Source organism: Vespa mandarinia, chromosome 4, assembly GCF_050613455.1.
Source record: "Vespa mandarinia isolate Hongniang chromosome 4, ASM5061345v1, whole genome shotgun sequence".
NCBI lineage: Eukaryota > Metazoa > Arthropoda > Insecta > Hymenoptera > Vespidae > Vespa > Vespa mandarinia.
The window spans coordinates 3,770,001-3,795,313 of NC_140813.1; the positions used below are offsets into that span (position 1 = coordinate 3,770,001).

The window sequence follows — 25,313 nt, forward strand, 5'->3', positions numbered from 1 at the left end:
TAGATTTTGAATTATTCGCACGAGTAATATAATACAGAAGTTGAACATTTTCGGTATAATTAATATTTCATTTGTTTAACTCTAAAGTTATGATCGTAATTTCGTAAATTAATTTCAAATCCATTTTACTAACTCATCGAATTCGTCGGTAATTTATCGGTTGGTAAGTTGTATTAATACATTATGTGTTTTATATATGCGTATTATGAAAATTTATAGAAATCATCACTAATGCTCAATTAATACGGGTATATATATATATATATATATATATATATATATATATATATATAATATATATTATATAATATATTATATATATATATAATATTATATATATTATATATATTATATAATATATTATATATATACATATATATATACATATATATATATATATGCATATATATATATATATAATATGGACCACTTTGCGTTGGAAGTAAAATATATAATAAGAAATTAATTTTTTTAAATGTGTACGTGTTGCACAAAGGATTTGTAAAATAAGAATATGTAATATATGTAAAGACCGTCTTTAAGATTAAAAATGGCGCGCTATTCAAACGACTTTCGTATGCCTTTTTGTAATAAAATAAACTACATGATAATGAGAATGGACAGAGTTTTAAGCTCTCATATAGATATACCTCTCATTTTTTATAAAATTAAACAAGATAATAATTTGATTAAATTTTTCTTCCTTTTTGTTCTTCTATTGTATAAAATTTTTATATATATGTAATAATAACTGCAAAATATTGCTATTATAGTGATGACATACGAATAATTTAACTTAAACTTACGAGTCAATATTCATTACGTACTTCTTCAGCACTCATCCTTGCATTTTGATTATTTATTGTCATTTATTTTTATTGCAACATTAAGTGCACGAAATTCGTATAGAACTGACTGATTTTAATTGAAATACATGTTGAGTATCTTACTGATATGTTGCATATTCATTAGATTAATATTAGTGAATGTATTAGATGATTATGTTTATCTATTTCATAATACATTGACAAATATACCATAAAACTTCTACCGTCTATAATGTTCGTTTGTTATCTTTTTTAATCTGGAACCAATCAAAGTTTTGTTGTTCGTAATTTAATCTTTAATGTTTAGTGATACTGACATTTGTAGATATTTGATATGATTCTTTTTACTTAAATATTATAAAACTATAATTTGAAAATTATTGTATATTATTGTTTGTAGGTATTGTTAATTTTTATGAAATATTCTAAAATATATATTAAAAACTTAAAATTGTTTATAAATCATATAGTTATATTCCTTGCGTACGTAGAATATAAAATTATTTATCATTTAAGGATACAAGAAATAAAAATAATTTATATCAAAACTAGATTCGTATTTGTTTGTGTAATATTTGCATTCATTTTTTTTCTCAACTTATATATACAAATTTTTGACAGGAGGACACAAATTAGCAACAGATATTGGTGAACGATTTACAGCTCTTTTAGAATTGATACCAGAACTGTACAATGAATATGAATCAATACATGAAATATAATCTTTGGTATCACAAATTCTAAATACAAGCATTCATATCAAATTCCTTTAACTTAATTTAAGTAATTACAAATTTAACTTACTGTTAAGTTAATGAAATGTTTATTACAGATTGCTATTAATAACATGAATCGTTTCATAAATGGTATTAATAATTTTATATATGTTTTAATTATCTGTATTAGAAAATGTCGTAAAAAAACAATAACTGCATTTTTATTGAAAAAATTACAGCTATTAGAATGCTTATACACATTTTTTAATACTAGTTATGCAATCCATTTAGTAAAATGCAAAAACATTAATGAAAATAAAATTATATTCAAATAATATTATTTGCTTGTATATTTTTCAAATTTTTATATATATATATGTATATATATATGTATATATATATATGTTTGTATATATATATATATATATGTGTGTATATATATATATAATTTTAGTGAGAAATAATTTCTAAAAACGATCAATCTCATTTGCATTGTATATCTCATGTAAACAAAAAATCAGTATAATTCACAAAACATAGCTGTCAAAATACTGAAACATTTGTTCCAAAAAATTTAGCATTAATCTCTTCTATTCTATAATTACTTCTCACCTAATTCAATATACTTCAGCAATCTCCTGTAGTTGGATATAAGATATACGTTTCAATGAATACTATATTGATAATTATTTTAACCAAAAAAAAAAAAAGAAATAAAAGCAAAAATACAGTAAATAAATAGCTGTTAGGCATTAAGTCTAACAATACTCAACATAGTTTTCAATAATATATCCATTTACTACAAATAGAGACAACCATATAAAATTTAGAAAACTACAAGTATTATGCAGCTTGATGATATCTAGTTACCCAATGGCATATGGATTATTATATCTTTCTGTTATTTAATAATAAATTTAGTGCGAAATAAATGAAATTAAATAAAACAATAATAGTCATCTACTTTTTAGCTATCTGATTATCAATATAGTCCATATAGCTAGAACCAACTTTAATAATAAGTAATCCTGAACCAATACCAACTAAAGTGCATAAAGTTGGATTTGGTGGTACAATGGATCGTAGAACAGCCCACATCAAAACTGAACCAAAACTCAGCAACAATGCTCCAGTACCACTATTAAGTATAACATAACGATTAGTGCACATATTGCTTGGATGAATAAATATGCAAAATTTAAAAACTTTTTACCTATATAACAATCTCGTACTGATTTGAGCTTTTTCCATGTGCTCTCTGGTATAAAAGTATGAGCCAGTTCCTGCTAGCGCACTAAAGAGTAAGTAGTTCGTGATATCTTTCTTTGGAAATATTCTGTAAATAGAGATATAAATGACGATTAAAGAAATGAATGTTACCAAATGACTATATATAAAATGAATCATTTTATCTAAAGAATACAAATGTCAAGTGTTTGAATTTTACTTAAAGAGGTCAAACATAATAAATGATAAGTTATTTCAGCTACAGTTATCAATTTGACTAAAGAGAAATAATGAATATAGGGATTCTTTTCTACAGAATATTTGTCTATACTTTTGATTGAATGAAAAAATCTAATATTTTTTCATTGAATATATTTAATCATTTAAATGAAATATTAGAGCACCATATTTTAGGCATACATGGATTACGTAATAATTCAATAACGACTACTGAACTATTTAAGTTCAATATTTTGGATCAATAAGGTCAAATCCGTTCTTTTTAATTTCCTACCTGATGACGAGACTTGGATTCATCACATTGACGGATAAAGCTGTATACGAAGCAACACCGAAAGCCGGCATATAGTATTTAACAAGACTATATTTTGTAACTGGTCTCAAACCGAGTTTTTGGAAAACAGAACCGGCACTAGCATTTCCTGCGCCAGCCATTTTCTTTTCTGTATAAATAAGATATAGTTTCAATCAAGGGAAATATATCTAATTTATTATACCAATTCGTATTAAAATCTATCTCCTTGTTACGAGAATCCAACTCAACAGAATCTACCTAGAGAACGTACGTGAATACTGGCGAATAATAAGAACGCACAATCTTTACGTCACGCTCTTCGCTTTCGTCATACTTCGTAAACTACGAACGAAGGATCGGGGATCGGTCGGTATATCTTCTCTCACTTTTTTTTTTTATTTTCTTTGATTTATATTAACAATTTTTTTCTTTTTATTGTCTACTAACAATAATAGAAAAAAAAACTTTATCAATAGATAATTATTATAAGTAATATCAATTCTTATACAAAATTCAAGCTACTTAAATATTATTGAAACAATTTGCACGTTATCATTCGATAATGCTTACTACATTACCGACGTTTTATAAGAAAAAGTAATTCTAGCGGCAATTTTCATAATTATTTAAACCAAACCTATCAAAGTATATGGAAGATATTTTATCTATAAAAAAATGTAAATTCTAAATCAATATATACTTAATAAATAAATTGTCGTGATTGAAGCTACGGATATGTTGGACGGTCTCATTATCGGTCTATATCAGGTTATAAACATTTGCAGTTAGAGAGCTGTGACTAAAATTGCGCAAAATTCTCTTGTAATAGAGATCATGTCGGAAGTTAAATTTTCCTTTAATTTTTCAAATAATAGAACGTAATGATATATAAAAGAATAGAATTACTGTTAGCCTGTAGATCTTTAGAAGCAGCAATCTGCACGTTTTTTTTTTCTTTTTAGCCTTTACTAAATATACTATTATTTTTATTATATAGAAATAATTGTTTCACAAAATAATTCGACTGTTAGATTACGCATAAGGTATGTATACTCCAATATAAGTTTATACATCGATACGATAGTCGCATGATTGGAACAATGATTCCCAATTACGTTTGTAGTTTATATTTCCTCCATACCTGTCGCTGAAGTCACATGTGCTTCAAAGAATATAGATGAGTGAACAATCTTAAAAAAAAAAAAAATATGAGACTCGATACACACTTTCGATCCATTCATGATACGATCGAATCACGGTCGATTCGATCAAATATTATTTTATATCATACATATTAAACAATTTTCAGTAACGATCCAATCATACCAATGAGTATCTCTCCAATTAGTATAATATAAAAGAGTAAAATAATATTGGATCGAACCGAGATCAAAAGTAAATAAATCGACATGTATGTATTGAGCCTAAAAGTAATGAAACAATTGAGAATTAATATAATTATTGCGAATAGCATCAGTATCAAAAATAATATTAAAGTATTAATATATATATATATATATATATATATATATGTATACGTAGAAATATAATTACTTATGCCGTTCTTCATGATTTTCATTTTTATTTTTTACGAGCACATTTCATCCTTATCATTTTTATTATTATTACTTTAAATGATTATTATATATCTATATATAGTAACTATACATCTGTTTTTTTATTTATAACAAAATATCTTAGTATTTATCTTAAGACTATTTTTACATTTTCAAACATCTACGTAAATCCTTTTACAATAATAAAAAAAAATTTAACATTTTTAAAGATAATGCATTATGTTCCAAATTGTATAAATATAGTACGAACAAATATAAAAACAACAAGGTGTGATTTTAAATGTATCCTGATAATGTATATTTACTCTATTATATTCTTCATAAAAAAAAAGAAAAAAAAAAGGAAAAAAAAAGTACTGTTAGTAGCAAATATTTAATATAGATAAATTACTTTTAACATTACGTATATATGATATACACTTATACATATATATATATAAATATAATGACCCAATATACTTTCAAGGCCACTAAACACATGGTTAAAGAAAAGCTACCAACTGCTCGGAGTGGAATGCTTTATAAATTCATATGACGAATTGTTTATTTATATACAATTATTTACTATAAATGCATCAATGGAAGAGTGCACATTATCTAAACATTTTGAAAAAAATTTCTAAAAGAGATTATTACAAATATTGGAAATAGTATGAAATGCTTCTTAATGAAAGGTAGAGTAAAATATATACCCTTGATAAATATAATATATCATGTAATATTCTATAAAATGTACAGTCTTCGCTTCCATCAATGCATGGCATGATTAAGTTAAACGCTTGTAAATGCTAAGTTTTTATAAATAATCTTTGAGCCATTAGCAAAGGGAAAATAGAATTCTCTAGATGATATTGAAAACTTGTACGTATGAAGACATTATCACCTTCACTGTACTACTTAGACCCGTGTCAAGATTGTTAGTTTCTCGAAAAATGATGATGGCATTTGTGTATTGATATTTTGTAAATAGTTCATTATATCAACAGTAACGATATCATTTTCCCTTTTTTGCATTTATAATCCTTTAAGCCATTCTGATACTTTGAATTATTTGAAATACGGCTGAAACAAATTAATTCGAATATAAATATTCACATGGATTTATAATCCATAATAGATTCATATAAATATTTACCTGATCCACAAACAACAAATATAAAAAGTGCTAATAGCCATGGCCCAACTGGTGATCCTTCGTCTTGTGGTTTCTAATGCATATAATAGATATATATATATATATTTTTTTTTTATTTATATATTTTATATTTTTATATAAATAAATTTTAAATAAAAATGAAGTTATCAGAAAAAAAATAAAATTATGCACTCTTAATGTTTCATTTGATTTAGTTTTATTTCCATCAAATTTCTCTAATGAAAGTTTCTTAAACATTGCTACATATGTTTGTCTTACATATGGTAGTGACTAAAATAGTATTATTAATATATTAATTTTTTTTAATTAAGATATATAAAACTGAATAAGTTTAAGTATAATATTTATATGAAATACAATTATGTAGTCAATAGTGAAAACGGGTAAACAATAGACATGATATGTCCATCACAGATGGTATCATTTATAACCTCAATATATAGAATAAGTAATAAATTTTTCAGGCTATATGACAAATTTTTAAATACTTTATATTACTATTGATTATTTCATTTAATGAATAAAAAGAGAATAAAAATTAAAGAACAAAGAAGATAAACTTACCGATGATTTTGGTACATTTCCACGAAGATTAATATTCTTCGTGGCTTTTTCGTTGGCGATGCGCATTCTCTGTTTTGGTGCCATTTTATAATTTCTTGGTTTACGAAAGAGATTAAATTAAATAACTAATTGAAAATTGTTTCCAACAATTCAGTTGAATAACTTGTAAACGAGCAAAACGTCTTTTGAATTCTGTAGACGTGTATGTTGTGTCGCAGTTCGCTTTAATTTACGCCAGTCGCGTCGACGTGTGCGCCCTGACACGTGAATGGATGAAATTCTACGACAAATCAACGTATTGTGCCACACAGGCACTACTGAGGTCAAATCAGTGACGTGGCTACTTTAAATAAGTCCTTTTAAAAATTGATAAATTTGAAAAATTTATCGCGTTGATATTAATTCGTATAAAATAATAAAACATTATTTAATTACTTTAATACAATTTTTATGTTCAAATAAAAATGACAATTCTTTTGTATTGATAAGATATAAAATTTTTTTTTATATCAGATACTTTTTTCTTATCGAATATGCACTTGATTGTTATATTACTTTATTTTATACAAAATAATTCGGATTATTTCGTAGCACAATCGAAGTCACGTGATACAATGATATTTGTAACTTTATCAATACATTTACAACATGAATACTTATGTTATCAATGATAGTATTTATAACAGAGTGAGATATAAATGAAATAATGTTATACGTAGAAATTTACTTAAAATTTTTTTATATTTTCTGCGTCTAATAACATATCATCCATCCATTCAAATATCTTCACTGATATACCTCATTCAATAATATTTTATAAAGAAAATACAATTTGGTACAATTTCATATTCCAATATTATTAAATACCACGAATGAATTTGTTTTCATAGTAATCCTTTTTAATGAAAAAGATGGAAAATTTTTTTTCCTTAAGAATTTACTATTGCACCATACTATTATCTATTATTCAAGCAGTAACATAAACATTTTTAGCAGAAAATTGCGTAATACAAGTGTGTTATAAAATTCTTAAAGTAGCAGCCATGACAACTTCATATATATATATATATATCGATTGCTTCATTATGTCTATTTATGCACATATAAATTAAGATAATCTTAGCAATTGTTTATTATGTACTAATATATAACTAAAAAATTCGTTTCACTCATACATTTTATCAAAGCTGTTTCCCAAAGTGCAATTGATTTTTATAACATATAAATGTGATAACAAATAATGTATTAGCATTTTATTAGTCGCTAAAAACAATTTTTATTTTCAACAGTATTACTGCACTTGTTAATGTAATTGCGTTAAAAAAAATGTCATGTCTAGGAAGCAGGTTAGTTTATACTGGAAAATGTTTTATATATTATTAGAACATTTATTAGGGCATTATTATTTTTCGTCTCTCCACGATGTTTTAAATTATATATATATATATATTGCTATAACAAGGAATAAAATACCTTATAGAAAATATTTTTAATGCACGAAACAACACAATTATGTTGTGCAGAATGGAAGTACATAAATTGTATAAACAAATTGAACTTACAATGTTTTGAATATAACCAGATTGAAATATTTTTATCTACACAATTTTTAAAACCAATTTTATTTATGACATGAATTTAGTGTGATCATGATTTTAAGATTTATAATCATATAGTTACTCATGATCATTGCCATACCAATATTTCGCGAACTGTTCTCGATTTGAATGCGAACCTACTATTTATGACAATAAATTACACATGTTTAATTATCAAACATTATTTCGTTGTAATTATTAATATATATATATATGGTGATACTTAAAAAATTAATATACTCCTTAGAAAGATAGACAATATATATATCTTTATAATCAAACTGAAAATACTGTCTTGTAAAGACACATCACACGTTCGCAAATGTTCGTCACCGAGAGCAGTACGCCGTACGAATAAAGTTCCTACTTTATTCCACAGTACATAAGTTTCACTAAAAACTGCATTAGTCTATCTTGACTATGGAGTAGATTTTTCGTACAAACGTACTAGTACCCATATAACCAACTGTACCACACATAATACCTAAGACCAGACTGAATAGTGCCATATAGCCAAAGTAAAATGCTGTTTGGAAGAGACCATACATTCTAAAAAAAAGAAAAAAAGAAAGAAAGAAAAAAAAGAAAAAAAGCAAAAATACATGATTATATTATGTAATTACAAATAGAAATATATTGACTTAGTAAATATGAAAGTATCTACTTACTTAGTCTTGAAGAAAAAGTAATAAAATGAATAAATGTACACATATCCCGCTGTTGAAGCTGCTGCAAGGAAACTTGTCCATTGCCTGAAATGAAATATACTTTATGAATAAATACAAGTACACATCATACATATCACATAAAAAGATCATAAATACCATCGGTAATCTTCAGCATTCAATAAGAAATATGTACATACAATAGTCACACAGACTGTCACTATCATGAGGATAATAAACACTAGTAACATAAAACCATAAACATAATAAATTTTATATGCCCAGAATGAGGTAAAAATAAAATACATTTCAATGAAAATAGATCCAAATGGTAGGATTCCACCAAGCATTATTATAACCAATGGTTCCATGAACCATTTTTTTTCTGGTATTGGTCTTGGAACTGCATTTACTCTGCATGGAGCATCAGGTGTTCCAGCAAGATTACGGCCCAAAATAGTGCCTACCAATGTAAGAGGTAAAATAACAAATATACAAATACATGTCACTGCCACCTATGAAAACAATATGGAGTTGTATTAAAAGATTTATATCTATAATAAAATACTAGATCATATTCATAAAAGATACTTACCATTGAACCAAAAGGAATAGCTCTACTAGCATGATAATACATGGCAATAAAATTAATGAAAAATGCAGTTCCACAAACCATAATGGGTAACATAAAGGCGCTGAGGATCATTTGTTTGATCCAAACACGTCCACCCATTCGTGCATACAAACCACCACCTGCATAACCATTTATAGATGAGGTGGCTGCATAAGCAAATATTGCAGTTGATAGCATAGAACCTCGTTCTGTATAAAGTTCTCCAAGAATAGCAAAAATAATTACACTGAGAACAACAACAGTAACCTGTAATGCAAATGTACAAAATTATCTATGTATTCTTATTTCCAGATAATTAATATAAAAATTGTTTTATTAAAGGTACTTGATATCCAGTTCCTATGAGAGCTGAAAATAACATTGCATGACTAGCTGGGCGAAAAACATCCCCATGCACTTGCTTCCATCCATATTCATCTCCCAAATCTCGCTCCATATCATCCATTTCTTCATCTTTGCTATACCTTGCATAATCCTTTCTCAAAGTCCGCATTAATATCATGGATACAAGTCCAACAAGGAAAATAACCATCATAAAACTATTAAAGATACTGAACCAATGAATCTAAATAAAAGAAAATAAATAAATAAATAAAAAAAGGAAAAGAAAAAGAAAAGAAAATAATCTTATAAAACCAATCATGTAAAAAATAATTAATATATAACAATGTAAAATCTTACTCTGTGTTGAAAGAAACTAGCATCCAGGTACTTATCAAATCTATCAGCAAATTTAATATTGCTCTTTTTCCAGTTAACTTCATAACTGAAAGATATTTGAGCACCTTGTACAAGTTTAACTTTGTTATCGCTTGTTAAATTGACATCGACTATTTGTTTACCATTATATCCTATATCAAATTTTTTGTGCGTCCATATATAATATGAAACTACCCCATTATTTTCATCTGGTTCACCTACAACACCTGTCGAATAAATTAAACGATAAATAATATATTAAACATAATTTAATAATAGATCATATTAAATATTTCAACTTTTTTACCCCAAATTGGCAAGTCATCAATGTACATTTGGTACCAATATTGACTTTTAACAGCATATACAAAAGCCTTCAAACTTTCTTCTGGCAAATTTATTTGACAATATTCTGTTTTAGAGATATCCGCTAAAATCAATTTAAATTTATTATAATGATTTAGTTAACAAACTATTCTATCGTGTTTAAATATAGCCTCTTGTAAAACTTGTAAAACGTGGTTACCTTTGAATTCAATATCTAAACCACTAAACTTTAATTCAATACCCTGAAGTGCTTCGGACAAGGTTTCATGATGATGGTTAATAACATCTTTCATACCCATACAAAATGGTAAAGAATAATAAGAGTATGTCTCTTGTCTGTTATGGTATGGTCCGACCGTACTCATCCATAGTACAACCTCATCATTGTCTTCATACTAAGATTATAAATGATATGTTATTATGAAGTTATATATATATATATATATATATATATATATATATATATAAATTTGATAAGTTAAGAAATATTTTTATAGATATATAAAAAATAGAACTAACTGATACTAATGAAACAATTATCAAGATTGTAAGTGGCATGTATTTAGTAAAACAGGAGAATTAAAATTTATAATATCTATATATTAATATCGTTAAAATGGAATTCGGCATTTATAACTTATACTCACGATGTGATTGTGCTCATCTGTGTGAACGAAAGGTAAGAGGCTAAGCACCAAAAAGTGGAGAAGTAATTGTGCCCGACACATCTTCATTGTGACGGGAAGGCGCACTAGGCGCCTTATGCAAGCATGCAAAGAATATTAAAAAAAATTCGATGATAAATGTACCCCATAGATTTAATAAATATGATCAATGCAGTAGAAACATCGGCTGAGCGGACACGTATATATATACATATATATATATATAAAGAAATAATATGAAATACTTTATGATGCACACACGCTGCAGCCAGAATGGTATGCTTAGAACGTATCGTGTACTTTTTTGATCCGGTGCCACGTCAGATGGCTCTTGCATCAAATATAACGGCGACAACCTAAAGCTTTCAATTTTATTCTCAAGCTAGATGATTGGTTTTATCAAATCTTTATCATGATTCGATGTAATATCATAAAACTTGATTGGTTCACAGCTTTAATGTAGTTTTCTTCGAATTACATTTTCAAATGATTTTTAATCAATTAATTTAATAGTTTTATTATAAAATATAAATGAAGTATAATATTATTTCAAATATAGAGCGATAACAATTTATTAAAACTTATATTGGGAGAAAAATTGTTTTGTAATATTATGTAATTTACATAGAATTAAAACATGGTCAAAAAATTTTGAAAAAACAACTTTCAAAAATTACAATAAATTATAAATTTTACTAAAATATCATGGAGATAAATGTATTTATTTTCATGATTTGTCACAATAATATTAGAGAATATTTGATAAAGATTGCTTTCTTATTACTATTCTTCAGGCCATGGTTTTCCAATACCCTGAGATGCACCCATTCTAGATGGATCTTGACTGGGATAATGTATTGGCGTTGTGCCTGGTGGAAAAATGGGAGTTGCAGCTGCTGCAGCAGCAGCAGCAGCCATTTGAGGTGGAAACATGAATTGTGGTGCTACCGGTGGCGGTGGTATCATCATTGGTGGTATCATACCAGGTGTTGTTTGCAGATTAAAGAAATTATTCCCCATGCTTTCTGGCGGAGGTGGTAAAGCACCAGGTAAACCAGGCACTGGTTCCAATATTTCTCTAGTTGCTTCTGCTGCAGAAATAGTTTGTCTGCCTTGAGAACGTCCCCATTTTATAGTTAATCTTCTTCCACCTAATATTAATTTATTGAATGTTCTTTCTGCTGCTGCTTCAGCTGCACTTCTTTGTGTGTATTGAATAAAGGCACACTGTTGTCGTGGGACCATAGTTACAGAACGTATTTCACCATATTGGTAGAAATGGTCCCGTAATTGTTTCTCTGTTAAAACATCACCCAAGTTTCCAATGTACAAAGTGGTTATAGATTTATCTTCTGGCGGATCTAATTTAGGCATTGCTGCTGCTCTTCGCATTAATTTATCTGCCACAGGATCATTAACTCCATAATAGCGATCTTTGATGTTTTGATCTGCTAATGGATCATCTGGATCTGTTGGTTTTTCATGACGATAAGGACACTCTTCTCCTCTTTTACATTCACCTTTTACCCAGAAAGAACAAATATGTGGCCTGTTCCTTTTATAATATGGACTTGTTCTAGCCAGTTTCATTAATAAATCACTAGCTGCAGCAGATTTACCAACAGCTCCAGCTGGTGTTGTAGCATCTATTTTTCCTATTTCATTATCTATGTTTTGTACATAGTATTCTTTGTTTACATCAGACCGAGGTAAGTCATCCTTTATCTTTAATGCAGCATCGCGTACTTGAATAGGCAATCCATATTCTAAATCAAGTAAACATGTTTGACACACATTTTTAAGTCGACTACAAGTTTGACAAACTTCAGTCTTTTTAAATCGCATTCTTGCTCCTGGACACCATCTAAATACTGTAAATGGACGCATGCAGATTTTACATTCTTTTCCATATTTTTCTTTGGTCTGCAAAAAAAAAAGAAAAAGAAAAACAATTCAATAAAACATATTTTATACACGCTATGTAAAGATAATAACATAAGATATGATAAATAAAATAGAAAGAATAACATATAACCTAATTGATTATTTCCAAATATAAAAAATAATTAACAATTACCATCCGAATATATGGATTATCTCCTAAACAAGTTTGACACAATATGGGAAATTCCTGAAAGCAGAAAATAAAATTAATAATAATTATTTAATAATATTTCGATTACTATAAAAATTATTCCTTTTTGATCATTTACTATTAATACGTTTCATTAAACTTACCGCATCTTCCCAATTTTGTCTATTATATGTATTCGTGGTTTTTGAGGTTGCCATTTTATACTACCTTAATATATTATCTTAAACAAATAATGTAATAATTTTTATATGTTGTGAAAATGAACAAATCACAAAACACACTCTTCTTGTAACTGTGATTCACTGGAATGTGTACGGTTATATATGATCAGTGTCACCAATCTTCTAAAAAAAAAAAAAAAAAGAAAAAAAAAACAAGTAACATTTTGAAGTTGATGGCGCTTTGATCGGTAAAAGACTCGTGTTAGTGTTTCCCCTTGAAAAGCAGTTGGAAGAAGTAGCGACGCAGAAGTCGGTGGTGTGAATTTGTTAAAATGGCCACGTCCGATTCCAAAGCACCTTTAAGAACAGTAAAAAGAGTGCAATTTGGCATTCTTTCTCCAGATGAAATAGTAAGTATATTTTTTATTGTGATAAAGAATATCTTAGAAAATATTATTTTACTCGTGCAAAATATAATAATACGATAACATGACGACATTATACCGTTGCTTGGTGTACTTACATTACATTACTTCTAATCAGTAATAATTGGAAAATTTATTTTAAAAATTATTTATTGGTTAAAATTTTGATAAAAATAATAATATTTTTCATCAATAAGAATGATGATTAAAAGCGATTAAAACGTAATTAAAAATATATTTTAATATCAATATAGAAATCAATTGAATGACATGGAAATATTATGCTTGTAATTTCACAATTTTTACAAATTATTATTAAATCATATCAATGTACACTTCAATATAAATAATAATTTATTTATATATTATAATAATAAATAATTTTTCTATTTTTATTTTATTTTAATCTATTATTTTTTTCTTTACAGCGTCGTATGTCAGTTACAGATGGAGGCATACGCTTTCCAGAAACTATGGAAGGAGGTCGACCGAAGCTCGGTGGCCTTATGGATCCAAGACAAGGGGTAATTGATAGAAATTCTCGATGTCAAACATGTGCTGGTAATATGACAGAGTGTCCAGGTCATTTTGGACATATAGATTTGGCCAAACCTGTTTTTCATGTTGGATTTATTACAAAGACAATAAAAATTCTTAGATGTGTATGTTTTTATTGTTCAAAACTGTTAGTCAGTCCAGTAAGTATACTTTGTGATATAATTATTAAGTCCATAATTTCTTTGATCAATTTTTAATATGTGAAATTATATAAATTGTAATATATTTCAATAGCACAATCCAAAAATCAAAGAAATAGTTATGAAGACAAAAGGTCAACCACGTAAACGTCTTACATTTGTATATGATTTGTGCAAAAGTAAAAATATCTGCGAAGGAGGAGATGAAATGGATATCAATAAAGAAAGTTCTGAACAACAACCCACAGATAGAAAACCAGGTCATGGAGGTTGTGGTAGGTACCAGCCAAATTTGAGAAGATCTGGATTAGATGTTACTGCAGAATGGAAACATGTAAATGAAGATTCCCAAGAAAAGAAGATAGTTTTAACTGCTGAGAGAGCGTGGGAAATTTTGAAACACATCACTGATGAAGAATCATTTATTCTTGGTATGGATCCTAAATTTGCAAGACCGGACTGGATGGTAGTTACAGTGTTACCAGTTCCACCATTGTCAGTAAGACCAGCAGTTATCATGTATGGTTCAGCTAAAAATCAAGATGATTTGACACATAAATTAGCAGATATAATCAAATCAAATAATGAATTATTAAGAAATGAACAAGCTGGTGCAGCGGCTCATGTTATATCAGAAAATATAAAAATGTTACAATTTCATGTAGCAACATTAGTAGATAATGACATGCCTGGTATGCCAAGAGCAATGCAAAAATCTGGAAAGCCATTGAAGGCCATAAAAGCAAGGCTAAAAGGGAAAGAGGGAAGAATACGAGGCAACTTGATGGGCAAGCGTGTAGATTTTTCAGCACGTACTGTCATTACACCAGACCCAAATTTAAGAATCGATCAAGTAGGCGTTCCTCGTAGCATTGCTCAAAATTTAACATTTCCAGAAATTGTAACGCCTTTCAATATTGACAAGATGCAGGAGTTAGTAAGACGTGGAAATTCGCAGTATCCTGGTGCGAAGTATATAGTCAGAGATAATGGAGAACGTATAGATTTAAGATTTCATCCAAAACCTTCTGATCTTCATCTACAATGTGGATATAGAGTAGAAAGACATATCAGAGATGGAGATTTGGTTATTTTTAATCGACAACCAACTCTTCACAAAATGAGTATGATGGGCCATAGAGTTAAAGTTCTCCCATGGAGTACTTTCCGTATGAATTTAAGTTGTACATCACCCTATAATGCCGATTTCGACGGAGACGAGATGAATCTTCATGTTCCACAATCAATGGAGACACGTGCGGAAGTAGAAAATATACATGTTACTCCTCGTCAAATTATTACTCCTCAAGCAAATAAACCAGTTATGGGTATTGTACAAGATACTTTAACTGCTGTGAGGAAAATGACAAAAAGAGACGTTTTTATAGAAAAAGAACAAATGATGAATATTCTTATGTTTTTACCTAGTTGGGATGGCAAAATGCCTCAACCATGTATATTGAAACCAAAACCTCTTTGGACTGGGAAACAAATTTTTTCCTTGATCATACCAGGAAATGTAAATATGATAAGAACACACAGCACACATCCAGATGAAGAAGATGACGGACCATATAAATGGATATCGCCTGGTGATACGAAAGTTATGGTGGAACATGGAGAATTAGTTATGGGTATTCTTTGTAAAAAAACTTTAGGTACATCAGCAGGATCCTTACTTCATATTTGTATGCTGGAATTAGGCCATGAAGTATGTGGACGTTTTTATGGAAATATTCAAACTGTGATCAATAATTGGTTATTATTAGAAGGTCATTCAATTGGTATTGGTGATACTATTGCTGATCCACAGACATACTTAGAAATCCAAAAAGCTATCAAGAAAGCCAAAGAAGACGTGATAGAAGTTATCCAAAAAGCTCATAATATGGAATTAGAGCCTACACCTGGTAACACCTTGAGGCAAACATTCGAAAATCAAGTAAACAGAATTTTGAATGACGCTCGTGATAAAACTGGTGGCTCTGCTAAAAAATCTTTAACTGAATATAATAATTTAAAAGCTATGGTCGTATCAGGTTCAAAAGGATCAAATATTAATATTTCCCAAGTTATTGCTTGTGTAGGACAACAAAACGTTGAAGGTAAAAGAATACCTTTCGGTTTTCGTAAAAGAACTTTGCCGCATTTTATCAAGGACGATTATGGTCCTGAATCTAGAGGATTTGTTGAGAATTCATACTTAGCCGGTCTTACACCATCCGAGTTCTATTTCCATGCTATGGGCGGTCGTGAAGGTCTTATTGATACTGCTGTCAAAACTGCAGAAACAGGATATATTCAGCGTCGTTTGATCAAAGCTATGGAGTCTGTAATGGTTCATTATGATGGAACTGTAAGAAATTCTGTTGGGCAACTTATTCAATTACGTTATGGTGAGGATGGTTTATGCGGTGAAACGGTCGAGTTTCAAAACTTACCTACTATTAAACTCAGCAATAAAGCATTTGAAAAGAAGTTTAAATTTGATCCAACCAACGAACGATATCTGAGACGTATATTTAATGAAGATATTGTCCGTGAAATGATGGGATCGGGTGAAGTAATTTCCGAATTAGAAAGAGAATGGGAACAACTTAATAGAGATAGAGCTGTTCTTCGTGAAATTTTTCCTAGCGGAGAATCCAAAGTTGTACTCCCATGTAATTTACAGAGAATGATTTGGAATGTCCAAAAAATTTTCCACATCAATAAAAGAGCTCCTACTGATCTCAGTCCTATGAGAGTCATACAAGGTTTATACAATAATATTTATAATTATATTTTTTCAATATTGCAAAATTAAAATATACTTAATCTCTGATTCATTTTCTTTTTTTTTTTTTTAGGTGTAAAAGATCTTTTAGAGAAATGTATAATTGTAGCTGGAGATGATAGATTAAGTAAACAAGCTAATGAAAATGCAACATTGTTATTCCAATGTTTAGTGAGATCAACTCTATGTACAAAATGTGTATCTGAAGAATTCAGACTTTCCAGTGAAGCTTTTGAATGGCTTATTGGAGAAATTGAAACTAGGTTCCAACAAGCACAAGTATGATGAATGAAATATAAATTAAATATCTATGAATTATGCAGATCGATTATTATAATTATGCTTATAAATTATTTTAATTGAATTTTTTAGGTGTCACCAGGTGAAATGGTAGGTGCATTAGCTGCACAATCTCTTGGTGAACCTGCAACACAGATGACACTCAATACTTTCCACTTCGCCGGTGTCTCGTCGAAGAACGTAACTCTTGGTGTACCCAGATTGAAAGAAATTATTAACATTAGCAAAAAACCAAAAGCACCTTCATTGACAGTATTTTTAACTGGTGCTGCTGCCAGGGATGCTGAAAAAGCGAAAAACGTTCTCTGTCGTCTTGAACATACTACGTTACGAAAAGTAACTGCCAATACCGCGATTTATTATGATCCTGACCCACAAAATACTGTCATTGCTGAAGATCAAGAGTTTGTCAATGTATATTACGAAATGCCGGACTTCGATCCAACAAAAATATCACCTTGGTTGTTACGTATTGAATTAGACAGAAAAAGGATGACGGATAAAAAATTGACCATGGAACAGATTGCAGAAAAAATTAATGCAGGTTTTGGAGATGATTTGAATTGTATATTCAATGATGATAATGCAGAAAAATTGGTCTTACGAATTAGGATTATGAATAGTGATGACAATAAATTCCAAGACACAGAAGAAGAAACTGTGGATAAAATGGAAGATGATATGTTCCTTCGGTGTATAGAAGCTAATATGCTTAGTGACATGACTTTACAAGTATGTTTAGAATTTTCTATTTTATAATATATAAATGATTATATATAATATATTGATTAATGACTAATGTCAAATATATTTTCAGGGTATCGAAGCTATTGGTAAAGTATACATGCATTTACCGCAAACTGATTCGAAAAAGCGAATTGTTATAACGGAGACAGGTGAATTTAAAGCGATAGCAGAATGGTTACTTGAAACTGATGGAACAAGTTTAATGAAAGTGTTAAGTGAAAGAGACGTTGATCCGGTTCGAACATTCAGCAATGACATTTGCGAAATATTCCAAGTATTGGGTATCGAAGCTGTACGAAAGTCTGTTGAAAAAGAAATGAATGCTGTATTACAATTCTATGGTCTTTATGTAAATTATCGACATCTCGCTTTACTTTGTGACGTTATGACTGCTAAAGGTCATTTAATGGCTATAACTCGTCATGGAATCAACAGACAGGACACCGGAGCATTAATGAGGTTTGTAATCCATATGTTATCTTATTTAAGATAAAAGAAGAAAATAAAAAATTTATTATTCCATTATTATAGATGTTCCTTCGAAGAAACGGTCGACGTTCTATTGGACGCTGCTTCGCATGCTGAAGTTGATCCTATGAGAGGAGTATCAGAAAATATTATTATGGGTCAACTACCACGTATAGGAACTGGTAAGAAATAATTTAATGGATACAACAATTGACAATTGAATACTATAATAATATTGATCAAATTAAATCTCAAGATGTATTTTCAAAAATAGGAAAGATATATTTTTAATTTGTTCGTGTCCCATAGGTTGCTTCGATTTACTACTCGATGCAGAGAAATGTAAAGCTGGAATTGAAATACCAATGGCGGTAGGTGCTGGTGTAATGGGAACTGCCGGTATGTTCTTTGGTAGTGTTGCGACTCCGAGTATGAGTCCTCAGATGACACCGTGGATGGGAGCTACTCCTGGTTATGGTGCATCGAGTATGTCGCCTGGTACGTTTTCATATTCGTATTTAATGAAATATATAACAATTGTTAATTAAGCACAGATTTTATATGAAATAATTTATGTATAGCTTTGGGAAGCGGGATGACACCAGGAGGTGCTTGTTTCTCACCATCGGGAGCATCCGATGCTTCGGGATTGTCTCCAGCATATTCCGCCTATTCTCCACAACCAGGAAGTCCTGGAAGTCCAGGACCAAGTATGAGTCCTTATCCAATGTCACCAGCCGGCGGTGCTTCGCCAAGTTACTCGCCTACGTCACCAGCTTATTTACCAACATCACCCAGTATGACACCGTCGAGTCCGAATTATTCGCCCACCAGTCCAACATATTCACCAACTAGTCCGAACTATTCACCAACGTCACCAAGTTATTCACCTACCAGCCCAAGTTATTCACCAACAAGTCCAAGTTATTCGCCGACTTCGCCAAGTTATTCACCAACATCGCCAAGTTATTCACCAACAAGTCCAAGTTATTCACCAACTTCACCGAGCTATTCACCAACGTCACCAAGTTATTCACCTACCAGTCCAAGTTATTCACCGACTTCGCCGAGTTATTCGCCAACAAGCCCAAGTTACTCCCCAACAAGTCCAAGTTATTCTCCAACAAGTCCAAGTTACTCGCCGACAAGTCCAAGTTACTCGCCGACAAGTCCGAGTTATTCGCCAACCAGTCCAAGCTATTCACCTAGTTCACCTAATTACACACCAGCCTCACCGTCTTACTCGCCTACCAGTCCAAGTTATTCACCTAGTTCACCTCAATATTCACCGGCTAGTCCAAGTTATTCTCCAAGTAGTCCAAAATATTCACCAACAAGTCCGAGTTATTCGCCTACTTCACCTTCCTTTGCTGGAACGTCGCCACAATATACTCCAGCGAGCCCAACATATTCTCCTACAAGTCCAACTTATTCGCCGACAAGTCCATCGTATTCTCCAAGTTCACCACAGCACACGGCTACTGGTAGTACAAGATATTCACCTAGCAGTCCGAATTACTCGCCGACGAGTCCTACGTATTCGCCAACGAGTCCTCAATATTCACCTTCGAGTACGAAATATTCCCCTACAAGTCCTACTTATACTCCAACGAGTCCTAGTTATTCGCCAACAAGTCCAACCTACTCGCCTCCGGTACCTGGTTACTCTCCTACGAGTCCAACTTATTCACCGGCATCGCCTGCTTACGAAACGGACGATTAAAGCGCATCCTATCTTTAATTTGTTAGCTTTAAATATTCATTGTAAGATAAGAATGTGTACGAGAACTTGTAATTATAACGTTCATATTGTTGCCCTTAAAATATTTTCTTTTCTTTTCTTTTTTTTTTCTTTCTTTTCTTTTTTTTTTTTTTTTTTTATTTTATTCATATATTTTATTTTATTTTATTTCATATGTAATAAGGAATGTATGTGGTTATTATCCATTCAAAGATATTGAATTCTATCTATCGAAAAGCCTTTTGTATTTGACATGAATATTAACATATTTAAGTAATACATCGACTTTGGATTATTCAAAGGGCTTATGTCACATAGAAAGCACGCATATATGACCGAGAATAGAGAGAAAGTTGTAGGTCTTCTTGCAACGTTCCCACAGTCGCTGTGACCACGACTTGCGTTCGATAGGAGGATGTATCAAGTTACTTGTTGTTAACGTGCATGAAGGAAACTGGTTCGTATTCTCTCTCATAGTGATGTCGAAGCCAGTGCAAATGCTTTCTCATCATGATTCACGAAAGTGTACCTCTTATTTTTAAGGATGTTAATTCAGATCTTTCTTTATTTTTCACTACTTTATGTATTATTGATATATTTGGTGTTTTTCCAATAATCGCTTTGCCAAGTGCTATCATTCAGTGCGGTGAGTTATTAATTTTCTTTTAAAAAAAACCCATTTCCTCTTGCACGATATCTTCTGGTAGTTGACAAATGAAAAATTAAAATTTTGTGATTGCGGTTGAGCGAAGTGATTTGAAACTATTTAAAAAACAGATACATTCGCTAAATCGCGTGTGTTTAACTGAATATTTCTTTTTGTTTTTGTTTTTTTTCTTTTTAAATTAAAATAAGAATTTAATATAAATGTATTATATACGCGGTATAACAGAGAAAGATAATATTTTGACAAAAAATAAAAAAAAAATAAAAAAAACAAAATAGTAATAACAACAACAATAATAATAATAATAATAATAATAATCTTGTTAGACATTTAACGAAAGTTATGTATAAATTTACGTTTTATGCGTTTATAAATGCGACCTGAAAAAATAAACCAATTGATGCGATTATGCGGATATACTCGGTTGTTTTTTAAGTACATATATATTTACACTAGAATAGTTTGAAAAATTCGTGGCTATTTTTCACTTTAAGAATGAAATTTATATATTAAAAAAAAAAATAAATAAATAAATAAAAAAAATAAAAACAAAGAAAAAAAAATATAAAAAAGAACAGAAAAGCTGCAAATTTTGTAAATTGCTCTCATATGCAGAGATATATACATAGATAATACTTTTTAAGCAAGTGATTTCACTCGATCGTGTATTTTAATGATCTCGATGGGTTAATTAATACATATAAAAAGCAAAGCATGAAATGATTTTAGGATTATTTGGAATTCCTTTGGTATTCATTGTTTTTGGATTACAAATATACACAGCTGCACTTCTTGGAAAATCATGGATCATAGCTACGAATTTGGATCCGTTGATCTCTCGAAAAAATCGGTAGGATTCTGATGCAAAAAATTTTTATACAAAATTAATTAACATAAACATTTTTTTATTCTCAAATATATGTATTTAATTGTCAGAAAAATTGGTTCTCCAAATTCAATATTTGACTTACTCTTAGGTATCCATTAGCAGCAGTAACCGAATTAACACTGGGTCCACGAGCACGAACTATTGTAACTTTTATTTTGGATCTTACAATTTTTGGTTGTGGAATACCCAATTTATTGGTCGGTAGGTCAATTACATGAAAAAAAAAGAAACTATATAAAATCAATATAAATATAGCTATATAGATAAATACGAAAAAATCAAAAAATAAAAAAAAATAAAAACGCATACAGGTATAAAAAATTGCGTAAATTAATAGAATATATTAAATTTATACATTATACTTTTCTTACGTTTATTATAATTTAAGAAATATATTGTACAATATTATATTGTGATTTATAATACGCATGTTAATAAAATAAAATAAAGAATTTAATATATATATATATATATATATATATATATATATATATATATATTTGTTTACTTATACATATATATATATATATATATATATATATATATATATGTATAAGTAAACAAAAATTTGGGTATCTTCTTTAAATTGTACGAATATAAAAAAAAAATGTAATATCGAATATAACAAGTTTGTAAAATCGTCTTATTCTATTTTAGCGTCGCAGAATCTACAAATATTTGGAGTTAGAATATCGGATGAACGATTTGATCTTTCTTTTTGTTACTGGTTACTTCTGGTCGGTATGCTGCTCTGTCCTTTCATGTGGTTAGGAAGTCCACGAGATATGAAGTAATAAGATATTCATGATCATTGATCTTCTCAATTTCTTTTACATTCTATTATAATATACTAACTATATTTTTTTTACACGCTGAAGAAAAATAGAAATTTCTTCGGAACAATTTTCATTTTATATTTGTAATATAAATTTGATAATTTAAGCTTGTAATTTTTTTTTCTTTTTTATTATATATATATTTTTTGTTTTTTTCTTTTGTAAATATTATAGATGGTTGACAATGTTTTCGTGTGGTATGATCATTTTTACCACAACACTGATTTGGTGGTGCATCATCAACGATGATCGAACGATCGATCATTTGCCGATACCAACTTCACCGACTTGGGATAAATTTATATCTGGGTATGTATATGTGTATATATATATATGTGTGTGTGTGTGTGTGTGTGTAATTACATTGTTTATAATTTAGAATATCGATTGCAATTTGATTTAATTATAAATACGAAATCCAATTATAAATTATTATAATTGTTCGTATACTTTAATTGTTTTTTACGTTTAATTTCAATTGAATTCTTTGATTTGATTTTGTATAACCATCAATCAGCATGATAATTATATATATAGTAATTAATTAATTAACTTCAGTTACGGTATGTTGGCCTTTCTGTTTGACGTACATCCAACACTGATGACCATTCAAGTTGACATGCACAATCCTCGAGATATTAATAAAGCTATTATATTCTCCTTTTTTGGTAAATATCTTATTCCCAATGAAATTAAATTTTTAAATTAAAAAACTTATATTATTGAAAATTTATTATATTAATCTTCAAACCTTAATTGTTTCTCTATGAAAAATTACATTAATCAATTATAATTGTAGTCAGTATATTACTTTTTGGAGTAACAACGGGTTTGGCCATGTGGAAATATGAAGGGAATGTAACAGCAAATATTCTTCAAAATGTACCAAAAGGATTTGCAATAAATGGTGCTATTTTATTAGCTGCTCTTCAATTATGTTTATCCAGTGCATTAGGACATTCGGCACTTTTTCAACATCTTGAGGATAAATTTCAAATAGAGAGATGTAAGTAAGAGGTGTAATCTTAAATATAAAAGAATTTTGAAAAGAAATTAAAAGAAAAGAAAAATTACTATTCGAGATAACAATTTACTTTAAATTAAAATTAGACGCATTAAATTTTTAAAATATACTTACAATGATATATTATATGTACAGTTTTTTTTGTGTTTTATTTATTTATTTATTTTTTTTTCTTTTCTTTCTTTTTTTACAGCATTCGGATGGAAACGTTGTGCCTTAAGATCGGCAGTTGTTTTTTTCGGAGTTGCCGTAGGAGAATCAGTTCCGCGCTTCGATATAGTAATGGCTCTGATTGGTGGATCATTAACGGGACCATTGGTTTTCGTACTTCCGCCATTGATGTATGCCAGAGCGGTAGCTTTGAAAAATAGAGCGAATAATGTTTCAACACCGGAAATTTATTCGACATCTGAAAGACGATTAAGTATGAGCGATGTTAATTTGGATCCAAGAATACATTCGAGATCCGTTTATGATGGTTTTTTGGATGTTGCTAAATCCATACCATATAAATATTCGTATGTTTATTATTACGATATGGAAAATGATATTGATGAACGATTGGAGGACGATGAGATCGATGATGAAGAAAATTATTCTAATCTTGTAACTTTGAATGAATTTTCATTAATAAGAAGAAATCGTCAAGAAGAGGCCATTCTTATCGACGCTAGTCAACCATCTTTGAAAAATCGTCGAAGACGAGTCCATTTAGCACAATCACCGTTTAAATCTCGAGTAATTTGCGATCTTAAAAAGACAATGAATTGGTTTGGTTATTTCATTGTAATTATTGGTATAGGAATTACAATATCATCTACTTATATTAACATTAAAAATACTATTCGTTATGTACGTTTTACATCGCCATGTATCATTAATGCAAGTGTTGTACAAGATGCTATTTAATTTTATTTCTTTGTGTTCTCTTTTATTTTTTATTTTTATGTACGTAGCATATTACGTTTTTGTATATTATATGTGTAGCGTAAATGAATGTGTATATGTATGTATATATGTGAACATATATATCAAATAATAATAACAGAATAATGATTAAAAATTTTTTAAGAAAAATCTATATATTTATGACATACGTGAGAAAGTTCGTGATAATTTAAAAGTTAACAGGAAGTATTTTATATATGAATAAGAAAGTGCGGGAAAATTCAAATCTAAATTTTGAATGCACATAAAAAATAACAAATAAAAAAATTTTTTAAATATGCTTCAAATCGTAATACTTTGTTATTTTCTTATCAGAGAACTATATATATTCTATCGTTCATAAGACGA

The 25,313-nt window shown here is 29.2% G+C and overlaps 6 protein-coding genes across 9 annotated transcripts; 2 read left to right on the top strand and 4 right to left on the bottom strand.

The window, feature by feature from the left end:
* Positions 1-1,962: 1,962 nt before the first annotated feature.
* LOC118445884 (uncharacterized) lies at positions 1,963-3,623 on the bottom strand. The gene is made up of 3 exons (XM_035875930.2): positions 3,285-3,623; positions 2,757-2,879; positions 1,963-2,681 (listed from the first exon to the last, which is right to left on the bottom strand). Exons 1-3 carry the CDS (start codon positions 3,443-3,445, stop codon positions 2,504-2,506), a joined length of 462 nt encoding a protein of 153 aa, XP_035731823.1. The 5' UTR covers positions 3,446-3,623; the 3' UTR covers positions 1,963-2,503.
* Positions 3,624-5,137: 1,514 nt separating this feature from the next.
* Positions 5,138-6,887, bottom strand: LOC118445886 (stress-associated endoplasmic reticulum protein 2). The gene is made up of 3 exons (XM_035875934.2): positions 6,603-6,887; positions 6,018-6,090; positions 5,138-5,944 (listed from the first exon to the last, which is right to left on the bottom strand). The coding sequence occupies exons 1-3, from the start codon at positions 6,684-6,686 to the stop codon at positions 5,907-5,909; spliced, it is 195 nt and encodes a 64-aa protein (XP_035731827.1). The 5' UTR covers positions 6,687-6,887; the 3' UTR covers positions 5,138-5,906.
* A 451-nt stretch (positions 6,888-7,338) lies between these two features.
* On the bottom strand, positions 7,339-11,501 carry TM9SF3 (transmembrane 9 superfamily protein member 3). The gene is made up of 9 exons (XM_035875911.2): positions 11,173-11,501; positions 10,725-10,920; positions 10,506-10,628; positions 10,181-10,425; positions 9,825-10,064; positions 9,461-9,745; positions 9,025-9,380; positions 8,869-8,952; positions 7,339-8,749 (listed from the first exon to the last, which is right to left on the bottom strand). The coding sequence occupies exons 1-9, from the start codon at positions 11,257-11,259 to the stop codon at positions 8,605-8,607; spliced, it is 1,761 nt and encodes a 586-aa protein (XP_035731804.1). The 5' UTR covers positions 11,260-11,501; the 3' UTR covers positions 7,339-8,604.
* A 279-nt stretch (positions 11,502-11,780) lies between these two features.
* LOC118445883 (pre-mRNA-splicing factor RBM22) lies at positions 11,781-13,616 on the bottom strand. The gene is made up of 3 exons (XM_035875929.2): positions 13,429-13,616; positions 13,268-13,321; positions 11,781-13,113 (listed from the first exon to the last, which is right to left on the bottom strand). The coding sequence occupies exons 1-3, from the start codon at positions 13,480-13,482 to the stop codon at positions 11,974-11,976; spliced, it is 1,248 nt and encodes a 415-aa protein (XP_035731822.1). The 5' UTR covers positions 13,483-13,616; the 3' UTR covers positions 11,781-11,973.
* An 80-nt stretch (positions 13,617-13,696) lies between these two features.
* RpII215 (RNA polymerase II subunit RpII215) lies at positions 13,697-20,599 on the top strand. Its single transcript, XM_035875901.2, has 9 exons — positions 13,697-13,856; positions 14,300-14,569; positions 14,664-17,325; positions 17,419-17,624; positions 17,718-18,377; positions 18,463-18,851; positions 18,924-19,042; positions 19,170-19,358; positions 19,442-20,599. Exons 1-9 carry the CDS (start codon positions 13,779-13,781, stop codon positions 20,581-20,583), a joined length of 5,715 nt encoding a protein of 1,904 aa, XP_035731794.1. The 5' UTR covers positions 13,697-13,778; the 3' UTR covers positions 20,584-20,599.
* A 393-nt stretch (positions 20,600-20,992) lies between these two features.
* mah (solute carrier family member mahogany) lies at positions 20,993-25,024 on the top strand. Of its 4 annotated transcripts, none has more exons than XM_085656239.1 (8): positions 20,993-21,058; positions 22,052-22,118; positions 22,246-22,358; positions 22,815-22,947; positions 23,168-23,302; positions 23,552-23,661; positions 23,793-23,999; positions 24,211-25,024. In XM_085656239.1, the coding sequence occupies exons 1-8, from the start codon at positions 21,046-21,048 to the stop codon at positions 24,924-24,926; spliced, it is 1,494 nt and encodes a 497-aa protein (XP_085512365.1). In that variant the 5' UTR covers positions 20,993-21,045; the 3' UTR covers positions 24,927-25,024. The 4 variants fall into 4 exon arrangements, with proteins under 4 accessions (XP_085512365.1, XP_035731828.2, XP_085512364.1 ...); XM_035875935.2 differs by lacking the exon at positions 20,993-21,058 and adding an exon at positions 21,112-21,247 and having other exon boundaries at positions 21,998-22,118; positions 24,211-25,023; XM_085656238.1 differs by lacking the exon at positions 20,993-21,058 and adding an exon at positions 21,112-21,247 and having other exon boundaries at positions 24,211-25,023.
* Positions 25,025-25,313: the final 289 nt, after the last annotated feature.